This window comes from Neophocaena asiaeorientalis, unplaced genomic scaffold, assembly GCF_003031525.2.
Source record: "Neophocaena asiaeorientalis asiaeorientalis breed wild unplaced genomic scaffold, Neophocaena_asiaeorientalis_V1.1 scaffold86, whole genome shotgun sequence".
NCBI lineage: Eukaryota > Metazoa > Chordata > Mammalia > Artiodactyla > Phocoenidae > Neophocaena > Neophocaena asiaeorientalis.
Window position 1 is genome coordinate 11,757,352 of NW_020175039.1, and position 13,028 is coordinate 11,770,379.

Genomic DNA, 13,028 nt, shown 5'->3' on the forward strand with positions numbered 1-13,028 from the left:
AAAACATGGATATTCACATGCAAGAGGAAGAAAGTGGACCCCTGTCCTATGCCACTCATAAAATGAATGCAAAGGGATAGGGAGGGTGGGAGGGAGATGCAAGAGGGAGGAGATATGGGGATATATGTATCTGTATAGTTGATTCTGTTACAAAGCAAAAAGTAACACACCATTGTAAAACAATTATACTCCAATAAAGATGTTAAAAAAAAAAAAGGATTAAGGACTTAAACATAAGACCAAAACCACAATATTCTTAGAAGAAACATTGAAGGTGAGTTCCTTGACATTGGTCTTGGTAATAACTTTATGGATATGACACCAAAAGCAGAAGCAACAAAAGTAAAAACAAGTGGGGCTACATTAAGTAAAAATTTTCTGCATAGCAAAAACAACAAAAGGGAAAGCCAACCCACGGAATGGGAGAAAACATTTTCAAATCATATATCTAATAAGGCATTAATACCCAAGTTATATAAGGAACTCATGCAACTCAGTAACAAAACAAACAAACAAAGAATCTGGTTAAAAAATGGGCAGAGGATGCGAATAGACATTTCTCTAAAGAAGACATACAAATGCCATCAAGTACATGAAAAGGTGCTCAACATCACTAACCATCAGGGAAATACAAAATGAAACCACAATGAGATGTCACCTCACATCTGTTAGAATGGCTATTATCAAAAAGAGAAGAGACAGCAAGCGCTGGTGAGTTTATAGAGAAAAGGGACCTCTGGTGCACTGTTGGTGGGAATGTAAATTGAAGCAGCCATGATGGAAAACAGTATGGAGGTTCCTCAAAAAATTAAAAATAGAATTACCATATGATCTAGCAATCCCACTTCTCTGCATCCTGATGTTCACTGCAGCATTATTCACAATAGCCAATATATGGAAACAATGTGTCTGTCAACAGATGAATGGATAAAGAATATGTGTCGTATATACACATGTGCGTGTGCATGCATACACACACACTAGAATATTATTCAGCCATAAAAAAGAAGAAAATCCTGCCATATGCGGCAACATAGGTGGACCTTCAAGACATGCTAAGTGAGTTAAGTCAGACAGAGAATGACACATACTGTATGATATCACTTTCATGTGGAATCTAAACACATCAAACTCGTAGAAACAGAGAGTAGAATGGTGGTTTTCAGGGTCTGAGGAGTGGGGGAAATGGGGTGATGCAGATCAGAGTGTACAAACTTTAAGTTATAGGATGAATAAGTTCTGGGCATCTAAGGTACAGCATAGCAAATATAGTTAACAAAGCTCTATCTTATACTTGAACATTGCTATGAGCGTAGAGGTTTAATGTTTTCACCACCACCACAATAACAAAATGGTAATTACATGAGGTGAAGGAGGTATTAACTGAACTTACTGTGATAAACACTTTATAATATATATGTGTTTCAAATCACATTGTATACCTTAAATTTAAACAATGTTAGAAGTAACTTTGTCTCAATAAAGTTGGAAAAAATAAAACTTGGCCATAACTGTATAAGCTTTAAGTCTTTTCATATAACAAAGAAAATAATAAGCATAATTAAAAGGCAAAAAAGAAATAGAAAATAAAAGCAAACAAGAGAGCATATCAGTTCACAGAACTGAGAATTGCAAGGGCTATTCCTTCAGGCACAGATGGATCTAGGGGTTAAACAACATCACCTGGACTCAGTCCTTCGACATTGCCCGATTCTGCTTTCTTCTTAGGCCAGCTCTCTTTCTTCATTAAAAATGTTTGGCCTTGGCTTGGAGAATTCACAAAGTTTATAAGTACAGGTAAAATAGCTCTACTTTCTCTCTCCCAGCATCTGTATTGTGGAAAGTTGACCCTGCTTGGATCATATGCCTATCTCTGAACAGTTCACTATTTTCTCTCTGCCACCAACTGTTCAAACATGTTTTTAAGTCAGTCCCTTCAAAGCAATTGGAGTGATATTTTAAGAATAAGATCCTAACTCTCCTGCTTAAAATCCTTCATCAGTTTCCCACAACTCTTTGGACAAAGCAGAAAACCCTTTAAATGGTCACTAGGTCCTACATAATCTGGCCATTTTTCACCTCACTAGTTCATCAGATATTACTTTCCCACTCAATGCTCATGTGCAGTCGGTTCTGTGAAAGCACTTGATCTTATTCACTGGTCAGACTCTCCTGATTAGACTTGTAATCCCCAATTTCCCCTAGCCATCTTTGCTTAATAATTCCTATTTATCCTTCTCATCTCACATTGTTGTCCCTCTTTCTGTGGACTGACCTAATGCTACCTACCCATTAGGTTAGGACAACTGTTATATTTTCTCTCAAAAAAATATATATTACACAATATAAATGATTATTTATATAATGCTGTCTTCCTAACTGGACTGTAATCCCTACATAGAGACAATATGTATTTTATTTCATATTTCCATCATATCCCCATTTCTTAGCATTGTCCAGTATAAACTAAGTAGTTTCTCAACAAATACTTCTAAAAGTAAACACATGGATATACTTGTATGTTTCCACATTTCTCTTAAGTATGTTTATTGAGGGCTTAGTTAGATGAGTAACCCTGCATTGTATACTACTAATATGATGTCTGATCTTCATCATAACCCAGAAAGGTAGATTATTTACTTTACAGATAAGTAATATGTAAATAATTGCCCAAGGCTGCATGGCTAGTCATAGCGTAAGGATTTGAACCTATGTTGACCTGATCAGAAAAACTGAACTGTTACAACTAAATCATATTTTTCAGGCTTTATAGAAAAAGATTAATGGTATCTGTCCAAATACATTCCAAGTCAAACCTATGCCTCTACATATGGTAGCTAATGCAAACAGCATACGTAGGTAGTCTTGTACAATGAAAGAGAAGATATTTTTTCTGCCTTTGTGCTTGTAGACAGGTACTTCATTTCAATATTTTGAGATAATCCATTTACTTTCACACATGCAGCACAAGTAGCAAGATCCATTATTTAAGCTCGCCTCTATTTTAACGAAAGCAAGTTCAATATTCTCTGTAAAGGTCGAAATACTACGCACATTATTATCTCTCCAAATTTTTAATAGACATAATTTAATAGGTATAATTCAGATGAGATAAAGAAAAAACAATTTTACAGCTTCCAGAAAAAAAGAGAAGTTAAAGGTTGCCTAACAACTACATTGCTAAAGTTTCTTTAGAGAGCTTTATAATGGTGTTTCAAACTGTAAGCCATTGAGTAGGCCCTTCTACTCCTTCCTATGGGACTATCACTCTGGGAGGTCAGAGAGCGGTTGAATTCTTGATACTGATTGAAAACTTCTTTTCTCTCAAGAACTTCAAAGAAGTATTTTCCTTGGCCTTTTGTGGAGACACTTCCCATGTTTTCACTCTGCAGAAAATGATCAACCAGCCTTAAATACCATCATCTAGTCATTTGGAAAGAGTGAGAAGAAAGTAATTATTATGGTTTCCTGTTTGTATTATTGCTTTCCTCCAATAGGTACTGTTTCCCTGATGCAAAACTGCTCTGAAATTGAGCATCTGAATACAGACTAAGGAAGGTAGTAGGCAGCAGAAAGGAAGGTAGGAGTTTGCGTGAAGCCAATACTCTCTTTTTCAACTAATGTCAAAGCAGATAACAGAAAATTAAGGGAGAAGGGACAAGAGTGAGAGGCTTTCACACCTGAAAAAATTAATGTGAGTTGGTGAAATAAATAGATCAAGAAGTTGAGGGACTATCATGAAATGGGCAGTACAGGGGTGTACTAATGGCTTGTCAACATCCTAAAGGAAGAAACTGAAAACAAATGTGAGGGTCTTAGACAGAAGTTGATATACAAAGAATTTGAGGCATTGATTATATTTTCTACAAGGACAGGAAAGTGATGAATACAAGCAGTCAGAGATTCATGATACTGTGTAGTATGATTTTGAATATACTCTACTTGCCTTTACAAGTTGCTTTTAATAATATAACTTTTGATTTTTTTCCCTCTTCAAGCTTTCTTCTGATAATTGTTTATCACATAAACAAGTATATATAAAAATTGTATATAAATGTACTAAATGTACATATGAAAATTTGATTTTACACATTATATTCAATCAGCTTGATTGAACTCTCCTTCTTACTCCTTACATCTTTATAAATTAAGGGGAAGTCATTTATACATCTAGGAATCAGTGATATGAGACCTATGTTAAGATTTCATTTCTACTGACATTGATTTTGTACAGTGAGAGAACACTCTTTCTCTGCATTATGAATGAATCAGAGGAAAGAACTCTTGCTATTAGTTCAAAATCGGTGTAACAGATAAACTGTCAGCCTTTCCCAAGTAGAACATCAAATCATTCAACTTTTGAAGAGTTTCCACAAAAGAATAGAAAAATAGTTATGATATATGGTATTTCAATTTAATGATTAAGACATGGAGAGAATCATAATTAAGCAAAGTCCACAAACTTTATGAGTTACCTAGAATAATTAATAATATGAGAACAGCAATCCTTATTATAGGAAAATGCTCTGTATAGTCACTATTCCCTCAGATTATCTTTTAAAATTACATTTATCTGTTATTTAGGATGATAACTATAAAGTAAATAAGCTAAAACAGAATAAAAGGAACTATAATTTTCAATAAAGTTTTGTGGGGTTCTTGGAGGCTATTTGGGGGCATTTTTGAGAAATCTTATATGAAAACGTTTGTCTATGAACAAGAAACAGCAAGTAATTTCACTTTGAATTTTTAAAGTAAATATGGATGGAATAATAAGGACTGTGTAGTTGTCATAAAAAATTTGGTTTTCCAAAATATGTCATGAAAAGAGGAAAATGGGAAGAGGACCGATTGGACAAACAGTAAGATCAATGATTTTAACCAAAATTGTCATAATAAATGTAAGTGGTTAAATACCCTAATTAAAGGCAGAGATTGTCAGATTAGATTAAAAAAGCAATACCCAACTATATGCTGCCTACAAGACACAAACTTCAACTACAAAAACACATATAGATTAAAGGTGAGAAAATATACCTGGAGAGATAAATAGATCAACACAAGAGTGAAGAACTATGAATAAACCTATAAGTATGTGGACAACTGATTTTAAACAAATATGCAAAGCCAATTTACTGGCAAAAGGATTGTATTTTCTTTTTTTTTTTTTTTTTTTTTTTTTTTTTTGCGGTACGCGGGCCTCTCACTGTTGTGGCCTCTCCTGTTGTGGAGCACAGGCTCTGGATGCGCAGGCTTAGTGGCCATGGCTCACGGGCCCAGCCGCTCCGCCGCATGTGAGATCTTCCTGGACCGGGGCACAACCCCGTGTCCCCTGCATCAGCAGGCGGACTCTCAACCGCTGTGCCACCAGGGAAGCCCAAGGATTGTATTTTCAACAAATGGTCCTGGAAAAATTGGATATCTACGTGCAAAAAAAGAAAAGAAAAAAAGGAATAGATCCTTACCTAGTACCTGTGTTGGTGAATTTTATGTGTCAACTTTACTGGGTCGTGGGGAGCCCAGGTATTTGGTTAAACATTACTTGTGAATATGTCTGCAGGGTATTTCTGGATGAGATTAACATTGGAATTGGTAGACTGAGTGAAGCAAAGTGGATAGGCATCATCTAATTCATTGAAGGCCTGAATAGAACATATTCACTCTCTCTGCCTGACTCCTGAACTGGTACATCAATCTACTTCTGCCCTTGGACTGGGACTTAAACCATCTGTGCTTTTGGTCCTTAGGCCTTTGGACTCAGATTAAACTGTACCATGGACTTCCCTGGGTCTTCAGTTTGTAGATGGCAGACAAGGGAATTCCCAGCCTCTATAATTGTGAGCCAATTCTTTATAACAAATTATATAAAATATGTAGATATAGATAAAAATATCCTATTTATTCTGTTTTTCTGGAGAACCCTAACTAATACAGTATAATATACAAGCTAACTTAAAATAGACCATAGACCATATGAACCAAAACTCATAATGCTTCTAAAAGATAACAGCAGACAAAACTTTTGTTACCTTGGGGTTAGACAAAAATTTCTTAGATATGATGCCCAAAGCACGATTTATAAAAGATAAAATTGATAAATTGGACTTCACCAAAATTTAAAACTTCTACTTTTCAAAAGACAGTGTTAAAGGAACAAAAAGGCAAGGCTAAGACAAGGAAACAGTACTTGCAGAATCTGTAAAGAACTCTCAATGCTTAATAGTAAGAAAACAATCAATCCAATATAAAATGGGCAGAAGATTTGGTGGCACTTCACCAAACAAGATATATGGATAGCAAATAAACACATTAAAAAATGTTCAACATCTTTAATAATTTAAATGCAAATCAAATCCACAATGAGATACCGCTACATAATATTAGGAAGGTTAAAATTAAACAGGCTGACCATACCAAGTATTGATAAAGATACGAGGAAACTTCAGCTCCTGAGTTGAGTTTATGGCTGTTGGGAATGTAAAATGGTACAACTACTTTGAAAAACAATTTGAAAGTTTCTTAAAAAGTTAACCCTGTACTTATCATATTATCCAGCCATTTCTGTCCAAAGGAAATGAAAGTGTATGTCCATACAAAGACTTGTAAATGGATGTTCACTGTAACTTATTTTTTTTTTGTAACTTAATTTTTAATAGCCCCAAATGGGAAACAGTCTGAATGTCTAGCAATAGGTGATTGGTTTAAAAAATGTGGCATATCCATGCAATGGAATATTCTCAGTAAGAAAAATGCATGAATATTGATACAGCAACATGTATAAATCTCAAAATATTTATGCAGAGTTAAAGAAACTACATAAAAAGGGAGTACATACTGTATATTTCTACTTACATAAAATTCTAGGGAATGTAAACTAATGGGTATTGAGTAACAGAAAGCTGGCCAATGGCTGTCTGAGGGGAATGGGGTGGGGGGGGAAGGGATTACATAGGTCATGAGGAATCATTTGGAGACAATGGATACATTCATTGCCTGGATTGAATACATATAGCTCATGATTTCAGGCATCTGTCAAAACATCAAATTGTATACTTTATGTATGAGCAGTATATGTCATGTATACTTCAATAAAACTATTAAGCATACACACACACACACACATACACACAAGGTTTCTCTCTTAAACTATATTGGAAGACATTATTCAATTAAGTAGTCATAAATTAAAAAGATATCTTGATAGGTCTATGTCTGCCTTGAGAAAGAATTTTATACAGTTTAACATAGGGTCCTCCTTATGGCTCCAGAATATAGGAGAAAGAATACATGAATTGGGAGATTTTGTTTCCTTGTTTTAAAACTAATCAGCATCATGGATGCTGGTAATTCACTTTCTCAGGCCTTTGTTAGAGAAGGTAACTTTCACAGATATGATCCCTCTTTAAATTACAAGTGCATAGTTAATGCTATTCCATCCCATCTCACAAATGCTCTTATCATAACAATTTGCATCCCTTAATAAATACAGTTGGTAACTAATGGGAAGATAAACAGGATTTTGATGTTTTCATCTTCTGAGAACTTATTAATATTTTATGAAAACCACATATAATTGGGTTTCAGACATCTCAAATCACTTTTCAGACACCCAGAATAACATTTGAAGTCTTTATAGGCCCTTCTTATTCAATAGCTATCCTTTCAGTAAAATTATGTTTTTCAGTATAAATAATAATACACTGAATAAGTATTATTTGATGTAAAAGGGAACAGAAATGGTAAACCTTAAGTGGCAGTTTTAAAACATGGCCTCATATTCTTTGGCACTTTTCCCATCAACAAAAAATATAGAGATAAGACTAAAGACCTTTGTTACTACTGTAATCTCTATACCTCCTTATAAATAACCACCACACTTTGTTTAAAATTATTTCAAAACTTTTTTCTTACTTGCGCCAATTTGACTCAAATATCAAGGTAATCTTAGTTGCAGTGTACCAGAGGTCTGTAAGAAACTTGTATTTTATTTCCATTTCTTTTCCCCCTTCTTACATTTCATATATTCTTCTTTTTTCTTTCTTTTCCCCTTTTGATGTTTTTTGTTTTATGACAAATATCACTTGTTCTGTTTCTGCATGAAGTTCTCACATGGAATTGACGTCAAAAGGTGTGGTGTGTTAGTGGAGCAAAGGGTTGGCTTTAGAAAGGTGTGTTTTGTTCCTTACCTTAATTGGAAGGTTAATTTCTGTCACTACTTCTCCCTAGAGTTTTGATATAGGCAATTGATATTTGTTCACTTTTATGAAAAATGCAATGGTGCTACACACACAGTGACTGGGGCTCTGCAATATGAAAGAAGTGGAAGATAAACTGGGCCATGGTGACTAAGTAGGCAAGCAAAGTTATCTGCCACAGATCTCTCTCACTCCTTCAGAAATAGCTTTACTTAGGAAGATTCATATTAAAATGGTAAGTTTGGACGCAGGCTTCTGTTTTATTTCCCCTTGATTTTGATGTGTTTTTCAGCTGCTGAAGGAATGGTGTGCAACCATCTCTGTTCAAATGATGGGTGTTGGGGACCTGGGCCAGACCAGTGCCTGTCGTGCCGTCGCTTCAGCAGGGGAAGGACCTGCATAGAGTCTTGTAACCTCTATGACGGGTAAGGCATCTTATAATGTCTCTATCCCATGAGCTTTGAGGTACTGATTTGTTCAGATATAAAATGATAATAAAAGGGTAAAATTTCAGAATGTTTATGCTGGCCAAGATTTTTAAGGAGAGTTTTTGTTGCATAAAGGAGAAAACATATAAAAGAATTCTTTTAAGGGGAAATCATTTTATTTGAATGAACAAGATAAGTCAAAATGCATATTGACTATTATGTACATATTTAAAAATGTGTACCAAAATAGATAATTCTTAATAAATTATAGCAATTTATGCTTATGCAAAATTGAAAAATGTATTTCTATTTTCTTTATAAAGGACATTGTGATAAGTAATATTTCCTCCTCAGTGTCTCAACCATCTTGGTTTTTTTCTCATGCTTTCCTATTAATCTTCACCTGGAATGACTGTTAACTTTTGATTTTTTTTTTCCATTTAGGTTGCGTGTCTATTTGATTGTGTATTAGGAACAACACACATTTCTATGTCTCAGACAACTGCTTAGCCCTATAGAGAAATTACCTTTGTAGTTGCTAGTTGAAAAGGTTTTTGAAAGTGTTCTGTCACTTTCTAAAAATAACCTAAGCTGTATTTTACATCAAGTATTTTAAATTTTATCTACAGTACTACAATAATCAAATTGACAACAATAAAACTTAGTGTATACCTTGTTGCATGGCATTTCATATACTCATAAAATCACTTTATCCTAACGTACCATTTCATGCATCACAGTTGTCCTTCATTAGTGTGATAATGCAGTTTTTAGTACTGTCCCTGAGTCAAATTTTCCTATATTTCTCACTGAAAGGATTTTCAACATTTTTGTAAAAGGGTAGTTTTGAAGTTGTTTCTTCTTCTGCCTCATGAATTGTCCCATTTTAACAACCGTTTCCATGATCCCAGATAACATTTTATTTTTGTATTTTACATTAAAGGATAAAAATCTGTGGATCTTAATAATATAGATATGTGTCTTCTTTGAAAGATGACCAAACCAATTCCCTCCATGAATTTAGGGGGAAAAAAGATTGAAATTAAAATTAGAAGTTTAAGTATAAAAACAATATTAAATCGGAATTTAATAGTTTGAAATGGTGATGCCATTTGCACAACTCTGTGAATATACTAAAATATGCATTAAATTGTGCACTTTGAATAGGTGAATGTCATGGTATATGAATTATCTCTCAATAAAAGCATTACTGAAAAAAGGGTTTAATAGTTTTATCAGGAAAATTTCAACTTGAAAATTTGTAAAACACATCAACTCATACATTTGATAATGAATAGCAAATTATTTGCTACTTGTCTCATTGAATTGAACTGTATTAATGCTTGTTCACATTATTATGAAAGAAAGATATTTCCTGTACATAAAATACGTCAGATCAGATATGATTCTCTGTGTGTGTGGCAATTGATGCCACTAAAATGGAACTGATAGACCTTAATTCCACTGTGTTACATTAAAAGTTTATTGAATACGTATGTGCGTTTCTAAGGAAGGAATAGATTATAGAAATCATTTTATCAAACAGAAGCATCTTATAAACAGTGAGAAGTGGGAAAATTAACTGTTGACCAAAGTCGTAACATTGTAAAAGCACCAAACCAACCCTAGAACTCAGGATGTCTGATTTTCATCCTGTGAATGAAATGCCATTGTTTTTCTTTACAGATGCCATTGTTTTTCTTTAATATTTCAGTTTTAAACTTGTCAGAAATATGAAATTGATGTATATGTGGATGTATATACTACCCTCTGTCTTATTTTTGTGAAACAATGAAAGCTAAGCAAAGGAAAAATACTGGTCCCCTAAATAAACAACACTGATTATCCTGTTGTTTTTGAAAGCTTAACATTTTCCAAATCATTAAATCAAACATATTAAAGAAATATAAAGTTTTTAATGTAGTTTTGCAGCAGTAATGGGGTCCTAGGAAATCATGCACAAGGTTTAGTTTAAAAGATAATAAATGAAAGTATCTTATAAATATCTGATGTAATTCTTGCCTACCCAATGATAGATGTCCCCACCTCCAATCTTGTGGCATTGCCAAATTACTGCCAACTTTGCCTGGCAGGTAAGACAGTCTTTGAGGAAACATGAATTCAAATTCTAACTTAATCACTTCCTACTTGAAATGTCCATCCACCGATAAATAACCTAATTGTCCTAAACTCTGTTTTCTTACATGGAAAATGGGAATAATAATGATGTGATTATTATTATATCATATTATAGTATAATAATAATAATGATTGTGATTATCAAATGAGAAAATTCTTATTCGAATTCCTACTGTTAAAACAATTATCATCATTTCCTTTTTGTGTCTATTAATCTGAGCTCATTAAATAGGTAGAACAGTCACTTTATACACTGCTGAAAATAAATACAAATATGACATTTACCAAAATCAGGGAACTTATTTATATATAAAAATAGTTTGACTATCATTAAAGAATAAATCCTAAAAAGAGGATTTTTTGAAGGGGGAAAAAAAAATCAGTTAATCCTGGCTGTTACACTCAAATCCAGATCATATAAGTCACTATATTTTTGCAACTCCTAACTACAATGCCCAAGTATTCAAAATGAACAAGAAAACTAATTGCAATGCAATCTTCATTTTTTTTTTCTTATCTGGCAACATGGTTAAATGCTTCTGAAACTTTAATAACAACAGAGAAACATCAGAAAGAGTGCCAGTCTAAGATCTTTGTAGGCATTTTTATGTTTAATATTCACAAGCTCTCATCGAAACACCCTTCTTTTCCTTTTTCAGAGGATATTTAGGGAATCAGGTCTAGAGAAGTTAAGGGATGTAAGACAGCAGTATTAATCTTGGTGCTGGGAACACGAAGCAAATCCAAAGTATTTGCTCTAGATCACAGGATTGGCTAAGGTAGCACACACACAACAAAACTGTGAGAAGTATACAGCAGCAAAAACACAAAGCTCAGTAAGCAAAGCTCATGCTCACTAGAATGTAAATTTTTGTATCAGATTCAAGTGAAAGGGGATCTCTGGCAAAGTCACAGCAGAATCACTAGGGGACAGAAGAAAAAAGGCAATGATGGAGACAGTGACAATAAATAAATTGCAAGGAGGATCTGTTCTGAGAGCAGAAAGGAAGAGAGCCAGAAACCACACAGATAGAAGTCTACTCTATAAAAGAGAAGGCAGCTAGGTTGCCTCCATGATTTTTTTTTTTTTTTGCGGTACGCGGGCCTCTCACTGTCGCGGCCTCTCCCGTTGTGTAGCACAGGCTCCGGACACGCAGGCTCAGCGGCCATGGCTCACAGGCCCAGCCGCTCCGCGGTATGTGGGATCTTCCCAGACCGGGGCACGAATCCGTGTCCCCTGCATCGGCAGGTGGACTTTCAACCACTGCACCACCAGGGAAGCCCGCCTCCATGATTTTTTATGACATATTCATTTTACTCCTCAACTCTGTGTATGGGGAAGGGAGTTTTGAAGAAGAGAAAGGAAAGCATGACCCATGTTTTAGTACCATAAAAATTATTACCTTCATTTAGTATCCTAACTCTTTAGTCACCCAAGAAGCTGTTTTCAGAAGCAGTGCTTTGCTGATGATTGCAGGGTGTGCTGTAAATATCATATAATTTCACTTACACATAATGATTTTTATGCTTTTTACAATTTAGCTACCACCCCATTCCCAACCCCCACCCCAATACCAGGTCATTTTGACTTTCATATTCTGAAGATTTCCTCTATTGAATACTTTATATCACTTGTTGATGAAACATGCAAAATAAAAACTTTTTTATGTAAGTAAGATGTTAAACTCAAGAAAATTCATAAAAAGTTAATCCATAGCAAACCAACACTTCACTTTGAGTGCAAAATCCATGTAACTAAATATGTACATTCATACATAAATAAACCATAGATTTATGCTATTTATTTTGAAAACCAAACCATTATTTTACCTTGAAATATATGTAATCTTAATCTAACCAACAGAAAATATAGCCCACCCTTTGGATTTCAATCATCTGTTAAGGCTTTATAATAACCAAATAAGATAGTTCACTATGAAAAAAGAGTGATTATCTCACTCCAGGGAAAAATAAATTTGAATTTATCACCTAGTTAATCCATAATTGCCATATTTGCAATGCTGTTAGTTTGGAATGGTCACTCATGATACAAAGGCACAAAATAATGAAGTAGCTATATATATTTAGTCGTTTTGTTAATGACTCATAACTGAAATTCTAAATTGTTTATACCCAGTACCTCATCCTCTCACACGTTAGTGGAAATAGTGTGTTTTAAACATATTGTACATGACTGATACCCAATTATTGAAATGAAAACTTTTAGGATAGATATTAATTGGAGAACTTATATACTGGTAAATTT

At 34.2% G+C, this 13,028-nt stretch overlaps 1 protein-coding gene across 1 annotated transcript in view; it reads left to right on the plus strand.

Moving 5' to 3' along the window:
• ERBB4 (erb-b2 receptor tyrosine kinase 4) overlaps positions 1–13,028 on the plus strand; it is a 1,100,940-nt gene that overhangs the window by 816,540 nt on the left and 271,372 nt on the right. Inside the window, exon 13 of the mRNA XM_024763203.1 lies at positions 8,488–8,620. Coding sequence (XP_024618971.1) covers positions 8,488–8,620 — 133 coding nt within the window. The remainder of the gene's footprint in view (positions 1–8,487; positions 8,621–13,028) is intronic.